Below are 19,577 nucleotides of genomic sequence, written 5' to 3' on the forward strand. Positions count from 1 at the left end.
AAGTAACACTTGAAACAACGTTTATTAATATTAACCTTTGACCTTTAGTTAATTTATTTACTGTGGATTTGGGAAACTATTGATTAATTTACTATATTTTTAAACATTTAACCATAAAATCAGTAATTATCGTGGTACTTAATGTAAACATCAATGTATTCAAATTAATAAAAGCATATTTTGTATTTTAGAATTTTTAAAATACGCGATACATTTTAGAACATTCATACAATTTACTGATCACTTTTAGTTTATCAGTAATTTCATTTTCGGGTTCACTTAGAGAAAACTTTTGAAACAAACAACTAAGACACTATTCGAGCTATAGGTCACAAATCAAAAACGCAATTCAGCAATTCAGAGGGAATAAGCTTAATTTGTCGACGTCCTGCCGAAGAATTTGCATTTGTTATTGTTGCCCATGGAAGCTTTTTGCTCTTTACTTGCTCCTATCAACTTGGAAGCTTTTTGCAGGATGCTGGGTGCTATTTTGGTCGACAGCTGCACACACATAAATCGACCAGCAAGGTGCAAGCTTTAAGATATATATACCCGATTGCATCCGGAACTTTACCCCCTGCAGTTCACAGGTGGTTTTGAACACTGTTTTGCTGCTGTTTTAAATGCGGCTTCTATGCCGCAAGGCGGCAATTCCTGGTTAAAAAGTTTGTAACATAAACTACTCCCCTTATTGAACAATCCTGCCATGGAAATCGTAATCCCATTCCATTAGCATAGTCGAATCTTTGCAAGATTAAATTATTAAATTTCAAGTGGTAAGCCTCTAAAAAACTATATAAAAATCTAAAATAAAAAAAAGTATCGCATAATTATGTATGCATTGGCATGCGGTATTTTATTTGACCTTGAGAAAGGGGCATATATTGCTCAATTAAAATAATTCAAACGCTTTTAAAAGAGAACTTTTAAAGTTTTCGTGAAGAAACTTTTATAAACATTAAAAACAACACAAAACAAAAACACACAAAAAAAGTTTAAAAATTCAAATAAAATAGGATTAACAAGAAAGGAAGAAAACTTCAGCAAGCCGAAGTTCATATACCCAGCTATTGTAAAAATTAAATATTGATTTACTTGCGTATATGTTTAAAAACATTGAAGCTATGATGATTTGCAGCTCAAATATTCAACAGTTAATAAAATTAAAAGCGTAATTCTAAAATGTCAAATTATTAATGAGTCAAAAAGAATTTTTAAAATTTTTTTTGTTTCCATGGGAGATATATGATATAATCGTCCGATTTTGATGAAATTTAAACCGTAAATTTGAAATATTTAACCATTGCTATATGTCGAAGAACTAAAAAACAAATTAAAAAACAGCAAAGTTATAATTTTTTTTATTTATTTTTCCGATTGTTCCTATGGGAGCTATATGATATAGTCGTCCGATCCGCCTCGTTCTGACTTATGTGCTACCTGCAATAGAAAGACAACTTTTGGGAAAGTTTCATGCAGATAGCTTTAAAAGTGAGAGACTAGTTTGCGTAGAAACGAACGGACAGACGGACATGGCTAGATCGACTCCCCTAGTGATGCCGATCAAGAATATATATACGTTATAGGGTCGGCAATGTCTCCTTCACTGCGTTGTAAACTTCTGACTAAAATTATAATACCCTCTGCAAGGGTATAAAAATGCTAGAGATTGGCTTGTTAACTTCACTGAATAAAATATGGGTTATGTATGAGTTAATGATTTCCAATTTTTCCATTTCATAGTTTTTACATTCCGAAACTGTTTTAAGTTTATCCGATGAAATCTTTTTGAATTATAGAAAAAACCTAAGAAGCCATTATTTTCTTTAAATCCGACTTTCTCATGTTATTTTTGAAAAAATATGCAAAATTGCTCCTTAATCGTATCTTATTAGAATTTTGTTTTCAGATTAAGTATTGAATAGTACTTATCAAATTTTAAAAATCATGGCTTCTTTTAGTTTATAAAATTTGGATTTGCCTTTTAAAAAGTAGTTTTTTTTTGGGAAAATTTAACCATCAATAATTTTGGGCTTAGGAAACTTTTTGGAAGGTAATATTAGGAAGGAAGTTGAATGGGTGTGAGGTAAGGTTTAATGTTTAAACTTTGGAGGAAACTTAAAGTAGGTTTTAATATGTTTCCTGTCTGGGCTTGAAAGGTAATAATATTAACGAAGCTTAGGACTTGGATTTGAATTTATACCACATATATTTTGTCTTTTGTCTGTGATCTTGACAAGATACACTTTTACTTTTTGCACAAAAATATACACATGTTTCAATCGTTCGGTATGGTTTCCCTCGGAACGGGTCTTTTTGGCGGTACAACAGGGGTTGGCATTTTTAACACCGCACCACCCCCGTGGAGCATCAGTGGGTTAATGCAGGTCGCGATGCTCTCGCCAATCAGCTGATTGCGAGCACCGCTCAGCTGTTCGGCGCAGGACTGTCCACTTCCGCCCGTTTCAACCCCCAAAAATCGGGGGGTGCTGCGACTTTGGGAGAGCGAACGCCCAGGGGTTGAAGACCCAGATTGGATTGCCGAGTGCAGCGATCGATTTTTCCACCCCGGATGGATGGATGGATAGGGTACCCGTCCGGTAGAGGGACATATAGTTATCCAGATGCTGGCGGGGATTACCTGCGCGTGCTGTTTGTGTACAGCTCGTAGAAATGGTCGCCATACTTCAGCGGATTAAGCAGGCCCACCATTTTGGACCGATTTCCCGTTAGATCCAGTGCTCCAATCGATTTTTTCTATATATTCTAATGCGCTACACTCCGTCGTCTGCTCTCTCTCTTTATCTCTCTTTTTGGCTAATGATTTTTTTATTGCACAGCGGTTATTGCGAACAGAACAAAATATATATGAATTAACAACTATGAATTAACTATTTTGACGAGCATCGTCTGGCGTTTTCAGCGCGTTTTTTTCCCATTTGCCATTTGCCTTTTGTCACTTGCACGCAAAAAAACACACCGAACGACGACGCAACGGTACAATGGGAACTGAATGAGAGAACTGAAAGTTTCGGGCCATCCTCTCGCTCTCTCCCCGCTCTTTCCTTCCCCTGTTGTTGTTCTTGTTTTCTGCTTCTTACCGCTTCCTGCGGAGAGAACGGCTCAGCTGTCTCCGGCCGGAAACAGTGTTACAAAACGAGTGAGATGAAGGTCCTGTTTTGGGGTTAGAATCCCAAATAATTCAGAGATTTTCAAAAAGTAACGCCTATTTCACTAAAATTTCTCTTAAAATTTTATAAAATTTTATATTTCTACAACTCATTTGGTGTTCATTTTTCGAACACCATTCTTTTAGAATTCAACGACATTAAATTGAACATTGAAATTATTCTCACAGAAGTGCAAACAAAAAAGAACAATTTTACCAACATTTACAATTTTAAGAAATATTGTATAGAATACACAAAAATAAAAACTTTATAAATTTCTTCAAATAAAACGATGCATTGGTTCATTTAACTTGATTATGTTGATCAAAACGGGGTTAAATTATAATTAAGGTATAAACAAAGCTTTAGGAGCTTTTAAAACTATTGCTCAATAAGTTTTACAACATTTTGCTTGCATGCAGTTTATTGGTTCCGATATATTTATTTCAAAGTTTCGTCAAATCTTTTTGCCTTTTCTTAAAAAGTTTCGTTAAAAAGAGTTATCACTTTTCAAAATAATACCTGATTACTAACACTTACCAGCTGTTTTTCTAGTGCTGCAAAACACCCGCACCCCGCGAGCTGGCAACCCTGGCGAGCAGCTGTCACTTGCAACAAAAACAACAGGGACACGAAGAAGAAGACTTTGACAGCTGGGCCGCAACCGAAATCGAAGAAAAACATTTTACGTAATTTAACTGTGCGAATATCGGGCATTTGGCAGGCGACTAAACCATTTTTTCCACGCCAGCAGGATGGGCAACGCGCTGACACACTACCTGAAGCCGGACGTAATGCCGGGACCGGATGTTGTGACCACCTTTGACCCAATGCTGGGCTTCGAGTCGCGCAAGGAGCGTGTGATGATCGCCACCCGGGAGGAGATGGAGTCCGCCAAGCTGCCGCTGGACGCCCGCGACTATTGCGCCCACCTGGCCATCGCCTACCAGGCCTGCCGCACGGACACCTTCCCCTTTGTGTACAAGTGCGCCCATCAGAAGCACGAGTACCTCACCTGCGAGTACGAGGACTACGTGCTGCGCATGAAGGAGTTCGAGCGGGAGCGCCGGCTGCTGGAGCGCCAAAAGCGCCTCAACCAGGCCGCCTAGGCTAAGCTACACACAACACACACCCCCCCGCTCTACACCTGTGTCTGCTGTGGCGGGCAGGAGGCGCCCCTGGCCGCGGATCCACTGCCACTGCCCCATGTTGCAAGCTAGTTTCCAGCGGAAATGTCAATAAACAACTCCATGCTAGTAATAATGCGCATCTGCTGACCATTTTTTTTTTTATTAGCCATTAAACGATTGAAAAACTTCCAAAAACCGTCGAGTGTCAAATGGATCTTGGTGCGGACATCGATTTGAAAAGGATCTTGGTGTAAAAAATGCTAAGTCATTGGAGGAAGGATATTCCATCTTCTGGGATCTAGTTTCCAGCGGAAATGTCAATAAACAACTCCATGCAAGTAATAATGCGGATTTGTGCCCATTTTTTTATTAGCCATTAAACGATTAAAAAGCTGTTTGAATAACCGTCGAGAGTCAAGTGGATTTTGGTAAGGACATCCATTTTAAATGGATTTGGGCGTGAGCAACACTTAGAAGTCATAGAAGGAAGGTTATTAAGAGGATCTAGTTTACAGAGCTCGCATTTAAAAACTATTGAACACGGTTCGATCTTGGTGGCCACATCGATATTAATTGAAAGAGATAAGCATGAATCAAATTTATTTTGAAATTTCACGTTGAACACATAATTTCAAAAACTTTAAAACTTTATAGCGTTTAAAAAAAGAACGATTTTTACCCTTTTACAAATTACCATTAAACGTTCAGTGTAGTTCTTTAATGTATTTTTTGTGTTCACCTTCAACAGTAATTGAAATATAATGGCAAAATGTCGGTCAGCTAGTATTCTTTATCTAAGCACTTAGCAATCTTGAAAAATTGTTACAACGTGAAATAGCATGCCCCAGAATTTCGTTTTATGAAATTTTCTATTTCATTTTAAGTGGGGTAGTTAAAGAATTTTAATGGGGAAATAGAAAAAAGTTAGTTTCCGATTACTTGTTTGGCAATTGCTTTAAGCTGAAACCTAAAAAAACTCCGGGTATATAGTCAAAAGCCTCTTTTACACTGGTTCCTGCAACTTTTAATTTATTATCAAACTCATCTTTTGGCTTAATCGTAAAATTGCTTTCGTTTAACAATGCCTACACACGCGCGCACACACAACACACCACGCATATCACAAGCACACACCCGCATATATATAAATATACGGCTACATAATACATGATATATATATATAAATACAGAAACTAACGAACTACAGATGATGGCAAGTTGTTGTTTTTTTAAATTCTAACTAGGGGATCCATCTGCCGGATGGCAATTATATGAGGGACATCAACTCTATGATCAGTAAATGCATCCTGTTGGCTCCGGCACGCACATCTTTGGTAGAGGCTTCGGCTTCGGCTTTTCCCGGCCACCGGTTGACCCATCAAATGCCCAATTTGCGCCACAGATTGTGCATCCGTCCGCCGGTGGCGAAGATGCTGCGCAGCATGAAGACCTGGATGATACCGACACCGATCATGGCGCTGATCTGGAGCATGGACCAGTGGTTAACCTTCTGGAAGTTCGACTCGGCGAGATTGCGATCGCGTGCCTCGTGTGATCGCAAGACATCCTGCAGCTGGCGGGCCTTGTTCAGCTGGAGACGGATGCGTCCGATAAAGTCCATGATGTCCTGCACCTTCATGTCGTAGTACTCGTCGCGGGAGAGCCCCGCCAGCTCGTCCACCTCGTTCCACTGGGTGTCACCGCGGAGCTCCTCGCCCTCCCGCTCCACGATGAGCTCGAAGAAGACCGTCTTCCGGTTGAACATGCTGAAACTGTTGTCGAAACAGAAGCGATAGTCGCCCTCCTTGGCCACCTCATGGCGATGGATGTTCTCCGGCTTCTTGAAGTCGCTAACTATGACCAGACCGATGGGATCCAGCAGGGTGAAGCTGATGTCCAGGTCGCCGTGTCCGCCATCTATCACCTGGTACTCGAAGTCAATGGACTCTCCCAGTTTCACAGTGTGATACAGGCACTCCGTTTTGCCGGCGTCCACATAGACGGTCATCTCCTTATCATACGCCTGCGAGTCCTGGACTCCAAGGAGCACCAGTCCGGCCACCAGGAGGAGGAGGAGCTGCGCCGGCATTCCCCGCCACATCTGAGCAAGTCACGCAAAAGTTAATGAGTAATAGGTGTGCTAAATATAGCCGACGTTTATCTTACCGCCTGCATTGTTGTGAGCTGCTTTGCTTAAAATTAAAAAAAAAACAAAATGCTAACTCGGTGTGCACGTTTGCCGCTCAAAATACTGAATGTAAATGGCTGGTCACACTTCTCAGGATTTTCTTAGCCTTTTTATATCCAAATTCCGCCAAAAATTCTGGCGATTACATCTTTAATAACTGAACAATATTGAGGGCATTCCCTAAGTCAATAAGTGTTTGAAAAATTAAATCATGATCATATTGAATATGATTTTTGCCGAAAACTGTAAATAAATAAAATTTGTATGCTGTGAAATCAATTGCAAATTATATAGAATGACATTTACATTTTCGGTCAATATTTCACAGGTATTTAATACAAGAACCAAATATGTGCCATTTAAATTTTAAGAAATTTGACGAAGTTTAAAGTTTTAATAAAACAAGAACCACAAAGCTTCCTTTTTTATTTTCGTTTTTAGTTTTATGATAATAAGAGGAACATCTAAGGAGTTTTTGTTTTGTTACTAGTTTTAGGCATTCTGTTTTGAGCATGGTTTTTCTAAAACAAAATAATGTAAGCTTAAAAGCCCCTTTTTTTGGGTTTTGTTATTGAAAATTACGTTTTCTCTTATTTTGTTCTAACTTAACCAAAATAAGTGAATTCCGCTAATTTTAGCTATATCCCATAGCTAACTCACCAACATCAAAAGCAGGAGTTGGCCACACTGCTAAGTTAAATGTAACGGATTAATGTAATGGGCGGTATATTTAAATAGGAAAATCAACAGTGTTCTGGAAATTAGCTTTATTCATAAATTTCTTTGTTTAAAGACTAAGCCAGCTTTCATATCATTGAATCATACAAATATTCTAAAGTTTCAATATTTTTTTGTAATAGGTACAAACTAATTTTTATAAATAAACATGTATAGATGTATGTATTTCAAATGTCATAAAAATTCTATGAGTTTAGTTTATAGCGAACTACTATATTAATCTATCGATCTTTCTAATGGATAAGCTTTAAAGATAAATCTATTATCATTTTGAAATCAACGCACTTAAAAACAATTTGAAAAACCTAAACGGTATTTTATTGAACAGAACACTATTTTCTAACCATGGCAGGGTCACACCGTCCAGGCCAAGAATAAGCTCGAAAGAAAACTTGGAAAAATAAAAAAAAAGTCAACAAAAAAAAAAGGAAACACCAGGCGGAAAAGAGATAGCTAGACGGGATTGCATGTTATTTTTCCGCGGTGATCACGTGAAAAAAGCCGTGCCACGAAGAGGTTATCCCACCTAGAAATGAAGATCCGAACCAGGAGGAGCCTTTCTTTTGCCGGCTGTGGATTCCTTGGCATCTACCACGTGGGCGTGGCCGTCTGCCTGCGCCAAAACGCCCCCCAACTGCTGCTGGAGCGGATTGGGGGCGCATCCGCCGGAGCCTTGGCCGCCTGTTGTCTGATCTGCGATCTGCCGCTGGAATGCATGGCCGGTGACTTTTTGCGGGTCGTCCAGGAGACGCGGCGCCACTCGCTGGGCGCCTTCAGTCCGTGGTTCAATCTGCCGGAGTGTCTGCTCGAGGGGATGCACCGCCGTCTGCCGGAGGACGCACATCGACGGGCCAGCGGACGACTCCACATCTCACTCACCCGCGTCAGCGATCGCCGCAATGTGGTCATGTCGGAGTTCAGCTCCCGCCAGGAGCTCCTCCAGGCCCTCATGTGCTCCTGCTTCATTCCCGGACTATCCGGACTGGTGCCGCCACAGGTGAGTGTTTTTTATTTTTTTTATTCAAAAAATCCTACATTTTTTTTATTTTAAACCTACTCAGAAAGTAACTAAGATAGATCATTTTCATAAAATATAAAATAATATTAAATTCTGATATACTTAAAAAAATTTGCATAGTTTTCAATTTGCAAGCCAGTTATGTGCTTTTCGATATATTTCCACCCAGATAATAACTTAGATTTACATCTCATTAAAATAATATTATTATTTTGTTTGAATATACTTAAAATTTTTTTTATAAATTTGGGAAACAGTTATGTGTTTTTCTTTATTTTTTCCAAAAAAAAAAATGAATTTCTCTTCTTAAGCCCACCCAGATAATAACTAAGATAAATTTATGGTTTAATGCATATTACTATTTAGTTTGAATTAACTTAAAAATGTTGTATTGTTGGAACCTACCAAGAAAATAACTAAGCTAATTTTCCATCTTAGAGGATATATATTTCTCTAAGTATCTATTTCTAAAAAAGTTTTCTGTGTTTCCAATCGCCAAAAAGATGTGTATTCCTTTTACATACGTTTTCAATGAACAGGAATGTGTTTCCAAAAACCATAGAATTTCTCCATTTTAAGACTCCATTAAACTAAACTAAGCTTTTTCCCATCTAATGAGATATATATTACTGTTAAGTTTAAATATACTTTACAAGTTTTCACATTTTCAATTATGCATAAAAGTTATGTGTTTTTCTTTATTATTCCAAATACTTTAAAATTTTACGATTTTAAACCTACCTTGAAAGATACTAAGATAATTTTTCATCTTTTAAGATACATATTACCATTAAGTTGGCAATTTGCAAAACAGTAATTCTTAAGTAATTTTTTATGTTAAAAAAAAATTATCTAAATAAGTAAATTAGAGTAATTTTTCATCTATTAGATACATAAATATTATTATAATATTATTACTATTTTATCATAAAAATCACTTCTTGTCTTTATTTTCAAGTGTTATTAAATTGTCTATTAAATTAATTTAAGTGTAATATGTAATAAGTTTAAGTACACCTCATAAAATATAATTACCTTAAATTTAATTTTTTTTGAAATCGTTTTTAAAAATAAGTACATATATTGTTAGGTCAGAGGAGTTCGCTACATGGATGGCGCCTTTTCCGATAATCTGCCCTGGCTGGACGAGCACACTGTGACCGTGAGTCCCTTTTGCGGGGAGAGTGATATATGCCCGCGGGATCAGAACCCCCATCTGCTGCAGTTGAATATCAATTGGGCGAACACTTGCATCCGGTTATCCAGGAGAAATTTGCGTCGTATTGTGAGGATTTTGTTGCCGGGAAGGGCGGATTTCATGGCCAATTTCTGCCAGCAGGGCTACGATGACGCGATGCATTTTCTGCGCAGAAATAGCCTGTTCAAACATGGATTTCAAGTCCAGGAAAAGAGCATGATAAGTTGGATTCATGAGCAGGAGGAGAAGGAGAAAGAGATCTGGGAGAACAAAAGGAATTTGGAGGCAGAGCAGCGACTTCTAAAGCTGAAAGCTATTAAAGAAAATGATCAAAAGCTTCAAGATCAGCAGGATAAGAAGCTAGATGATGAGATAAACCAAGTGGAGCAACTTAGAAGGAATCGAAAGCCAAAGCGTCAAAGGCAAAATCATCAGAAGTCTAAGAAAAATCAAAAGGATAAGACAAAGTATGAAAAATATCCCAAAAAGGAGGCCAGGAATCTGGATAATAGCAGCACAAAAAAGAATCATGACCACCTCGAAGGGGCGCAGGACAATCATCTGGAGAGGAGAGGAAATCCGTTGCCTCAGGAGGAGCCCAGCCAACGGGACCACTATACCAGTTCGCTCATGAGCTCCACCTGGTCCCTCCTCCGCCGCGTGATGATAGCTCCGCCGCTGGCCAGGCACATGGTACAAATGATCGCTCGTCGCCTCAGCCGGAGTCTCACGCTGTGCGAGCAGCCGCACTTTGATCTCGCTCTGATGCAAGCACCCTGCTCCTCCTCCTACTCCACTTTTTCCTCGTCGAGCACCTGCTGCCCCTCATCGACGCCACTGGGTGATAGCGATAACGAAAAAGTCAAGGCCAAACGAATGTGCGAGGCCAGCCAAGTGGAAACGGGAGATCAGGTGGCCGAAGAAGAGGGGCAGACCGGCGTTCATTAGGCGCCATTAGCTTTATCAGCGATCGTCAATCGATCAGTTCCCAATTTATTTTTATGTCTGTTCTCGCAATCATTTCAATTTAATGGGCCAACGATTCCGTGTTTTCTTTTCTTAAATATCATGTTTTTAAGTGTTTTTACCTTGTGTGTTAATAATAACTGATGTGACGTAAATAAAGATATGCAAATAACAAACAAATCGGATTTTCAATTATTTTAATGCATAAGAAATGAATATGACCAAATTATTTTTGTAAGATGGTTCTAAGGCTAAAAAACACCACTTCTAAAATGACTTTCATAGAATGGCTTAAGATAACTCGCTTAAATACCTATAAGACATGTAGAAAATATTTATTATGCATTTCAAAGAAAGTTATTATTTATAAATTATTTTACTATGATTACTTTTTTGCACAATATTAGATTTTTTAATTGTACATAACATTTCATTTTAATTCACTTACTGAAAATACTTGAATGAATAAGAATTGAATTGAATTAAAGAATTTTTATCTTTAAATTATACCCTTTCGCTACTTAAGTTACTATACCGATTGGGAATTTTAAGTCCGTTGTAGAATAATGAATAATCTTCACTAGGGTTTTAATTAACAAAACAAGTTAACAAAACCTGGATTATGTCGGTGCCCTTATTTTAGCTACCCGCTGTGTAGAACCCGATTCTTCTATCCGAATAAACTGATATAACCTCCAGATGCGATTCTCTGACGCAGGTTCCAGTCGGCAAAGTGCAACGCAAGAGAGAAAGATGATGCACAACGAGATCAGAGAAGTGGTCATAATTTACACACATAATACCCATCTACCGCACAATATGCCATACTCAATAATCAAAAGCGAGAGAATGAATAATAATAAGAATCACGCCACTTTCTGCACTTTGCACTTCGGCCATCCTACTCGCACTTGTGCTGATTGAAGGATGCCACGCCTCTTCCGCCGGGGGCGGGGGCTCATCCTGAGGCTTTATCGCCCTTTCTCTCTTTCTCTCTTCCCTCTCTGTGGACTCTCTTTTTTGTGTTTCTATAAAGTCATTCAATTTTTTTTTATAATACTGTTGATTACGTTTATAGTTAGAACGAACGCCTTTATGGATCTCCCACCCCACTCGTTCTCGTTCCCTCTTTCTCCGCGATAAGAACAAGTCGTTGCCAACCGAAGATCCAGACCTCGTCATCGTTGCTTCGGGAAGAATCTGGAGGGGATCGAGAAGCACAAGGTCCAAAGTCCGGGTCCATTAACATCTTTACACTCAGGCCTCCGGGTGGGTACACCTTGCGGTTGGCATTTCCATTACATTAAGCTACCCAATAACGATCATTACCTCCATGATCATTGAATGGTTTGAAAAAAAAAACGATCAGGGTATTGCACTTACACAGAGAATAAAAGGATTGTTGTTCCCCAACAATCGGATTTCCTTATCAAATGAGAACTTTACAATACCCGTATTCTATAATATCAATGCGGCTCTTTAATTAAAAAGCCCCTGTAAGTTGGACTAGTTTCAGAGACTTTGAGATTCATTATCAAAAACTGTTCTTCAGTTGAAAAGGCTCTATAAGTCGGACAAGTTTTATGGACAATGGTATAATAAATTAAATTAATCTTGGTTATTACCAAGTGGAACTTTTTTTAAGTCAAACTACGTTTTTAGTTATGGTACTAATAACTTTGGAGAATCTTTCATTAATTAAGCACTTTGATTTTTTAAATATAATATAACAGGGTTTATTAATATTTCTTTAATGAAGAGGTATTAAACTGAAGTTAAAGATCGTTGATCTCTTTAGTTCCAATAATACAAGTTCCAATGTGTTTATTTTAAAATTTTAAGTAACTTTTAAGCTTCTTAGTAAAATTCTATACAAAATTATTTAATTTTTATTAATGGCTACGTTTTTTTTTTTTTGTGCATAATATATATTCACCGTCTGCGGTTTTGGGAACCCGTCCAACAAGTCATGCGTTCCATGGGTTCCACAAGAAATACCAAGACCCCAGCGAAGCCCTTTTCTGGCAAACCAAACTCATGAATATTTCGGCCCCAAATGCATTTAGCAAAACTCAAAATTATGCCAAGTATGCTGGTATATAAGATTGATTCCCCAGGCGGACAAACTGGAACTTTGTCGAGACGAGGGACAGACTTTGACTGTGGCATGTTCCTCTCTTGTCGGGCTCGCAAATTAAAGCGATCGTCCAGACACTGAGCATACAAATGAGGTGGAGATTTGGAGGAAGTGGAGTGCCGGAGCCAGCTGAAATGAAAAGGAAATTCAGAGAGGCCGACGCCGATATTCTTTGCCCAATCTGAAGACGAATAATTGCACGGCCATTAACGCCGTCATTATCGACAGGGACAGAGTCACAAGTCCACTGGGACTTGTACTGACAGTACAGTGCGGTTCATGACTATGGGATCCCAAATGAATATAACACTTCGCCTTATTAGGTGTTAATTATTGTACAATATCTTTGACTATTTAATGGTTTTTAATACTTTTCTTGTTTGACTTAGTTAACCAACTATGAACAAATTTGTTAGTTATAAATTGTAATGATTAAACAAAAAAAAAAATATATATATAAAATAAAACTTGAGTATTTTATAAAACCCAAAGATTGTTAGGTTATGGTAAAAAAAATAGGAAACCCCACTTATGCGATTTCCGATTTAAATTTCAGCGCTGTTAGTTACTAACTTTTTTAATTGAAATTTAATTTTTTTTTAGCAAGCCATTTAAGATTTTAATGAAAAACGTAAAACACATATTATTAGCTTAATAGTTAATTACATTTGGTTAAAAAGCTGCGAGCTATTAAGCAACCGTCTTTAAAGTTTAAAGCATTACTAAAAAGAAAGACGAATTTCTATATTTAACAAGCCTGACTACCCCAGAAATAATAAATAGTACGATAGAAATCAAATAAGTTGTATTTTCAAGTAGAAAATCCGCGAATTCCGACCAGCTTTTGATAGCTGCAAAACGCACTTTAATATCACATGTTCGTAAACACATATGGAGGGTCTTATCTTGACAGCGAGTGCTCTATAAATTCATTCGCTGCAGCGCTCCGGCAATTACGAGGACTGAACTCTACACTGAACTCTATATAAATCAGCGGACCGGGGAGTGCTGTCTCGATAAGACGCCTAATCAGACAGAGGGTATAGAACCTATAACGTTCCGTTCCTCTGCTTATCGTTCACGTTCTTCGAGTGGCAAAAATAATTGAAAAAAAATCGTAAGCAACTTTTCTTGTTCTTCGTTCCAGTTTTGCGTTGGTTCTTTTTATTAATATTTAATATTATCAATCTAGTTGTTTAAAGCAAACATTATGGCTAGGTTCTCCATACAAGTGTGTGTTTGTGTGTGTGAGGGTGTGTATTGTGTGTTGTATATATATGATAGGCATAATTCATTTTCATTAGCAATTAGACATCATCTGGTTTGGGCTCCCAGCGAGTGTACAATGGAAATTAAATAGAGATAGAAATAGCATTAGGTATTAGATTACGTATACGTATAGCTAAACCACACTATGCCAACGTGTGCGTAGTACGTTTCTTTATGTATATATATATATTATATATCGTGTGTATATATTAGGCATATATAGGCGTATATATTATGTATTATTCAATGCATGCGTGGCACTTTAGCACAGCTAAATTTGACGAAAAAAAAACACGCTCTTACACTCCCGATCTCTGCGACTACTATATCTTACAACTATCATGGTGAGGGCTATACTTCAAATAAATATTTACAAAGCAGGGTGCGCAGGGGGAGGCGGGTTTTGGATTTCGGGTGCGTGTTTAAAAAACCTTTTCCACTTTTGGATGATCCTCTATGGGAAGTACTACCTCTTGTATAGGCGATAAAGTACTCAATGAAAAAAAATTACGCAAAAAAAAAAACGAAATAATAAAATACAATATAGAATGGGCGGCGTGGGTGGGTTTCTTGTGTGTGCGTGTGCGAAAGAGGATAATGTCTAGCTACAGATATAGTTTTATATGGGCTTCTGATTTTCCACTACTGAGACGACACCGTCGCCGCCGCCGCTTTGCTTTTAGCGACTTGGGGCTTGGCCACAACCGCCGCGTTGTTGCTGGAGGAGCTGGTGGTGGTGGTGTTGCTGCTGGAAGTGGTGGCTCCAAATGGCGAACAGGTGTCGCTGCTGCTCGACTGCTCCACATTTGTGCCCATCGATGAGTTGATAAAATTGATGTACTGGTGCAACTTGAGGGCGGCTATCAGGGAGCTCAGATAGTCGTTGATGTTGCCCTTCTGGACCTGCTTGATCTGTCGGGAGACATTTCGATAGACGCGACGCGAGATCTTGTTGGATAGCCGTCCAACCGTCTGAACTGTGTGGAGGACTGGATCCTCGCTGGCGGGAACTGGCACTATAAAAGCAAAAAAACGATCATCATTAGCATAATAGTAGCCAGAAGTATTTAGTATTATGGTTATAAACAAGTTAAAGTTAGTACAGGAGTGGCTGTGCGGCTTGTGTGTGCTTACCATAAACTTGTTGAGTTCCCTATCGATAATGCCTATGATCTCTGGATTTCTTCTAACGTACTCAACAATTTCGGTTATGATTTTCAAAGACATGGACAGAAATACCGTCGAGGCGGCCACTAAGAATCTATCATCAATCTCTTGATCGTGATCCTGGTCGTAGCTCTCCCCAACAACAATAACTAACAAATGGGACAGAGAAAGAGAGATAGAGAGAGATTAATTTAGAAAATTAGTGACAATTTTTTGTTTCGAAAGGGCGGTTAATGAGAGTTAGGGGACTGGGGACGGGACCAAGACCAGGATCAGGATTTGGGTTGTGGGTTCAAGGGTTCGCAGGCTACTTCAACATTTATCCCTCAACTAAAATCGAAAATATTTCTGTATATTATAGCCCCGTTTTGTTCTGTTTTTGTGTGTGAAATTATCGCCATGCTTGATTAGTGTTCATGCTTTTTTATTTACTTGCTATTTTTATGCTTATTAGACGGTGTGTTAGTGGTGGACAAACAAATAAACGATCGAACGAACAAAAGATCGGATCAGGGATCGGGAACTTACTGTCATTTTCAGAACTCTTGCCATTCTGCACGACGGCATTTTGTTTATCATCTGAGAATTAAAAATATTTACGATTTATATTTAGCATTTTGTTTACACACTGCTCAAAAAAGAGTATGTAGCAGAAGGCAAACAAGCATATCCAACTTTTGTGCCAACAAATGGAAATGGAAGGAAGCCAATAAAAATGTTCTTTTCCATCCGAGGTTTTCAAATACAATTGATGTTATATACTAAATTTTTTTTAGAAATAACTTGGGCAATATATCCAAACTGAGACTCTGGACTCAAAAATTAAGAAAAGGGTTGATTCAGTTTTTAGTAAGTATAAAGGAGTGAATTTAACAATTTTTTTTAAGAGTTAATTGACATTTAACTAGATGTATGTACATTAATAAATGTAATTTTCAATTTTTTTTTTTAACTTATTAGTTTTTGTGAAGTTGAAGATGATTATGTGAAATCGGTTTATGAATCTGACTTTTTAGCGGCTAACAACATATACATAAACCATATAAATATTTTTATTCGAAAATCACCTTCAAATGTTTTAATTTTTTTATATAAAAAAAAAATTTAGCCCCAAAACGATTTTATTTCATAAAAACGGTAAGCCCCAAATGGGTACACCATAAAAATGAAGAAATATTTACGGTAGATAGATAAATCTTTTATTTTGGGCTACTATTCGTGTGAAAGCAACACTCACCATTATCCTCCTCCACATCGGACTCGCACTTGGGGAAGTAGTACTCCAGGAGCCGTTCGGCCAGCGCCGTGGTGGTGTCCACTCCGTTGACAGCCAGGCTGCCGTACTGGGTGGCCAGCACCTCGTTGGCCTTCTGCCAGGCCAGATCCTTTAGCGAGGCGGCCTTCTGTTGGCCGGCGGCCTTAAACTTGACCACACGCTCCAGGTGCGGCTGGACCACATCGATCACCTTGCTCTTGGCCTGATTGTAGATCTCCTGGGGCGTGTCCTTAATGATCGGTGCCTTCACCTCCAGCTTGTCAATGCCCTTGACCAGTGTTTGGTCCACATAGGCGATTGGTCGATCTAGTTTGGTGACAAAAGGAGCTGCCGTTGTCACCGCTCGGGTCACACAATCCTCGGCCGCTGTTAAAGCCCATTCAAAGACTCGATTTTTGCCTTAAAATAAAGAAAAATGTATGATATAGTAGTTGTATTTATTATTTATAAGCCATCTCTTTTTAACATATAGTCCCATATCAAAAATGATATGGAAAGTGTTAATGACCTACGCATTTCGATTTAATATCGAGCTATGCGAAAGCAAAATAATTTGGTTCGGATCCTACTAATCTGTTTTTTCTGGAATTTCTAGAATTGTGTATTAGTAGTTTTTCACACACATGTGACAAAAACACAGACAGCTCGCTTATCAGTTGCAACCGTCATAATACAAATAATAATAATAATAAAAATAGCAATTCTGACTGATAAGCAACTGCGCAGTTCACGATCCGCAGGGGCCCTTTGACCCCTCTTCTATCTGTCTGGGCCCGCGAGTTTAGACTTTGATAGTTCGTCACTCGGCAAACACATCATCCAATTTCAATTCCAATCCCAATCCCAACAACTGCAAAAACAACTATGAAATATCACAAACAAGTCGAAAGTCCAACTACAGTTGTTATTGGAGCCCCCAGAGAGCCGCATAACGGCAGTGCTGCCAGCTTAATTTAGTTTCAAGCTAAATCTAGATTTTTAAAGCTGAATTAACAATTTAAAATATTTTTATACCAATTAACTTTAGGAAACTATAAGAAAAATGTTTACATAAAGGATGAATGCTTATATGAGAGATTCCATCTTTATATCAGAAGATACAATTTAATCTAATATGAATTTTTAATTCTCTATTTTTAAATTATTTTAAATTGTATGTATGTGCAGTAAAACTTCAATTAACTTTTAAAAATTTGTTGGCAAACTTTATTTAAAAATCAACTAATTGAGTTATAGTTTTGATACTGATGTTAACTTATTGTTTTTCTAGCTATATTTTCGTGCCATTTTAACTTTTTTTTTGCCACACCTGACAGCACTTACTTGCGAGAGTGCCAGTGGCGTGGCCATTGGGTCTGCTTTGCGTTTTCTCGCAACGATGGGGGCTCGCCCCAGCCCCTTTTCGTTGTCGGCGCCCCTGCAACTGCAGCCTACGTGCGGTGGCCTTTTTCGACCGACCCTCTCTCTTTTTCGCACTCTCTTTCGTTTCGTCGGCCAAGAGTTTTTTATTATGTAAATTTCGAACGAACTTTGAACGCGGCGCGTCACGAGGGCAAAGTCGCTTTTGTTGCTAGGTCATGGTTGTTGTTGCCGCCGTGATTTCGATTATTGAACGCCCGACAATCAATTAGTTTCAATTGAGCCTAATTCCTGGCCAATTAAAAAGAGTTGCCCTCGATGTGTTTCGACTTCGAATTGCAACTCGAATTAAAATGGCGAAGCCAAGTCGAAGTCAAAGCAACGGTTTCGGTTTCGATTGCGGTATTCGATTGCATGGGCTGCATTTGTTGTTGCTTTGCTTTGCTGCCCTCTCTTTTTTTTTGCCCCCCATCTTTTCGCTTCTCTATTTCATGTGTGCGAGCAACGGGACCCGAGTTCAATGCACTCATTTTATGCACTTTACACTCACACTGGCACTCACCTTTTACTTTGCCATAGACATCCTGCGATTTGTCCCATGCCGCATTCACAACGGGCAATTTAATGATCCTTTCGAGGGACTCGAGGTGCGGCAACAGGTCCTTGGCATCTTTGGGCTGCTCCACGTCGTTTATGGCTCCATTGCCGGTACTTCCATTCCCGGTCCCGGTGGTGGCGTGTTTTTGCTCTGCACTGGCCATGATCTTTTTTTTTCTGACTTTTTCTCACTTTTTCTTTCTTTTCTCTGGGTCTTTCTTTCAAGCTCTTTCGCTTGCCACCGCACTTTTTGTTTCTTCTTTTTCTTTTCTTTCACGAACAAAAAAACAGCTCAACGTGTGTGCGATTTTGTGTGTGTGTGTGACTGTGGGGTTTGTATGGCTGATAGCTTGGGTACTTGGAGCACTTTTTAGCACGTCTGCACACGTCTGTTCGCCGGGGCACTCTGTCTGATTTGCGAGCTGCGCGGCTGGTTTATTATACAAGCGAGTGCCGCCGCCAGTGCTGCCAGCGCCGAGCAGCGAATAGGCTGAGAGCGACAGATGTGCAGCTACTGGCTAGAAATAGCTAGGTTACTTCTCGAAAAGCTAGCTAGAAGGTGGAGTTCATTTTTTGTATCCTAAAAAACCCTTACCAGTTTTTCTAGGATTTTAAATTTAAAAAAAAGTTTTGAAAAGCAAAGAGCGGTGATAATAAAAAAAAACATTATATATATTATAACAATAAGAGTAAAAATAAAATAAAGCTCATTCTGCATATTAATAATGTAACAATGCATTTTAAAAATTGAAATGTCTTTATAATTTCTAACTTTATGTTTTTTTTGCCTTAAAAGGTTTAACCAGATTAGGGCAAAATCAGTTTAAATGAAAAAAAAATGAATTTAGAAAAATGCAAATTGATTTATTACCAGAGGTTCTTAATTGAATTTTAAGGTCAAGTTTAAAATTGTATGTTTGAATTCTGCTCTGATCCACTAACGATTTAGTTGATATTAATTTAAAATGATTACAAGTTGCAAAACAAGTATTAAATGCTTTGAAAGGTTCTCTACGGGTACGTGATGGAATGTTTTAAGTTCCAGCAATCTTATCTCACTCTTTTAAGAATCAGAAGCTAATAGTCTTATTTTTTGTCGACCTTAGTAGTAAAACAAACAAAATGCTTTATTATAACATTTTTCAAACAAACACATACTTCAAAAGGCAATACAACATAATTATTAACTTATTTAATATGTATTAACTTAAATTGTTTATTTTCTTTCTGACTTTAAAATAGCTAGACTGATAACACTTTACAGATAGCCGTTGCTGCAGAGAGCAGAGCTCCTAAGTAGCGAGAGATTTAAGATTACAGCTCTCTTTGGGGATCTCAAAAAATAAAAGATATGAATAACTGTT

The 19,577-nt window shown here is 38.4% G+C and overlaps 5 protein-coding genes across 9 annotated transcripts in view; 2 read left to right on the forward strand and 3 right to left on the reverse strand.

Moving 5' to 3' along the window:
* LOC108148132 (E3 ubiquitin-protein ligase highwire) overlaps positions 1–3,023 on the reverse strand; it is a 67,972-nt gene extending 64,949 nt beyond the window's left edge. The window contains exon 1 of the mRNA XM_017274979.2: positions 2,642–3,023. Within this exon, the coding sequence (XP_017130468.1) occupies positions 2,642–2,712 (71 nt within the window). The 5' untranslated portion in view covers positions 2,713–3,023. The remainder of the gene's footprint in view (positions 1–2,641) is intronic.
* Positions 3,024–3,731: 708 nt separating this feature from the next.
* On the forward strand, positions 3,732–4,430 carry LOC108148174 (NADH dehydrogenase [ubiquinone] 1 beta subcomplex subunit 7). 2 transcript variants are annotated; one of them, XM_017275074.2, is made up of 2 exons: positions 3,732–3,859; positions 3,925–4,430. In XM_017275074.2, the coding sequence occupies exon 2, from the start codon at positions 3,926–3,928 to the stop codon at positions 4,277–4,279; it is 354 nt and encodes a 117-aa protein (XP_017130563.1). In that variant the 5' UTR covers positions 3,732–3,859; position 3,925; the 3' UTR covers positions 4,280–4,430. The 2 variants fall into 2 exon arrangements, with proteins under 2 accessions (XP_017130563.1, XP_017130564.1); XM_017275075.2 differs by having other exon boundaries at positions 3,782–3,859; positions 3,922–4,430.
* Positions 4,431–5,301: 871 nt separating this feature from the next.
* LOC108148173 (transmembrane emp24 domain-containing protein 5) lies at positions 5,302–6,547 on the reverse strand. The gene is made up of 2 exons (XM_017275072.2): positions 6,467–6,547; positions 5,302–6,401 (listed from the first exon to the last, which is right to left on the reverse strand). The coding sequence occupies exons 1-2, from the start codon at positions 6,473–6,475 to the stop codon at positions 5,679–5,681; spliced, it is 732 nt and encodes a 243-aa protein (XP_017130561.1). The 5' UTR covers positions 6,476–6,547; the 3' UTR covers positions 5,302–5,678.
* Positions 6,548–7,569: 1,022 nt separating this feature from the next.
* LOC108148179 (patatin-like phospholipase domain-containing protein 2) lies at positions 7,570–10,588 on the forward strand. Its single transcript, XM_017275080.2, has 2 exons — positions 7,570–8,223; positions 9,335–10,588. The coding sequence occupies exons 1-2, from the start codon at positions 7,759–7,761 to the stop codon at positions 10,388–10,390; spliced, it is 1,521 nt and encodes a 506-aa protein (XP_017130569.1). The 5' UTR covers positions 7,570–7,758; the 3' UTR covers positions 10,391–10,588.
* Positions 10,589–13,671: 3,083 nt separating this feature from the next.
* Positions 13,672–18,638, reverse strand: LOC108148154 (lipid storage droplets surface-binding protein 2). Of its 4 annotated transcripts, XM_017275050.2 has the most exons (5): positions 18,179–18,638; positions 16,219–16,656; positions 15,510–15,560; positions 14,949–15,130; positions 14,565–14,830 (listed from the first exon to the last, which is right to left on the reverse strand). In XM_017275050.2, exons 1-5 carry the CDS (start codon positions 18,375–18,377, stop codon positions 14,687–14,689), a joined length of 1,014 nt encoding a protein of 337 aa, XP_017130539.1. In that variant the 5' UTR covers positions 18,378–18,638; the 3' UTR covers positions 14,565–14,686. The 4 variants fall into 4 exon arrangements, with proteins under 4 accessions (XP_017130538.1, XP_017130540.1, XP_017130539.1 ...); XM_017275049.2 differs by lacking the exon at positions 14,949–15,130 and having other exon boundaries at positions 13,672–14,830; XM_017275052.2 differs by lacking the exon at positions 15,510–15,560.
* Positions 18,639–19,577: the final 939 nt, after the last annotated feature.

Source organism: Drosophila elegans, unplaced genomic scaffold (genome assembly GCF_018152505.1).
Source record: "Drosophila elegans isolate 14027-0461.03 unplaced genomic scaffold, ASM1815250v1 contig_149, whole genome shotgun sequence".
Lineage (NCBI taxonomy): Eukaryota > Metazoa > Arthropoda > Insecta > Diptera > Drosophilidae > Drosophila > Drosophila elegans.

Bases quoted from the DNA above. Each gene is read 5' to 3' on its own strand.
- LOC108148174 (XM_017275074.2), top strand. From the start codon at position 3,926: ATGGGCAACGCGCTGACACACTACCTGAAGCCGGACGTAATGCCGGGA.
- LOC108148154 (XM_017275049.2), bottom strand. From the start codon at position 18,377: ATGGCCAGTGCAGAGCAAAAACACGCCACCACCGGGACCGGGAATGGA. The intron at 15,561-16,218 runs GTGAGTGTTGCT...TTTAATTCTCAG, and splicing joins CGATGTGGAGGAGGATAATG to ATGATAAACAAAATGCCGTC. The intron at 14,831-15,509 runs GTAAGTTCCCGA...TTGCTTTTATAG, and splicing joins CAAGAGTTCTGAAAATGACA to TGCCAGTTCCCGCCAGCGAG.
- LOC108148179 (XM_017275080.2), top strand. From the start codon at position 7,759: ATGAAGATCCGAACCAGGAGGAGCCTTTCTTTTGCCGGCTGTGGATTC. The intron at 8,224-9,334 runs GTGAGTGTTTTT...ATATATTGTTAG, and splicing joins CCGGACTGGTGCCGCCACAG to GTCAGAGGAGTTCGCTACAT.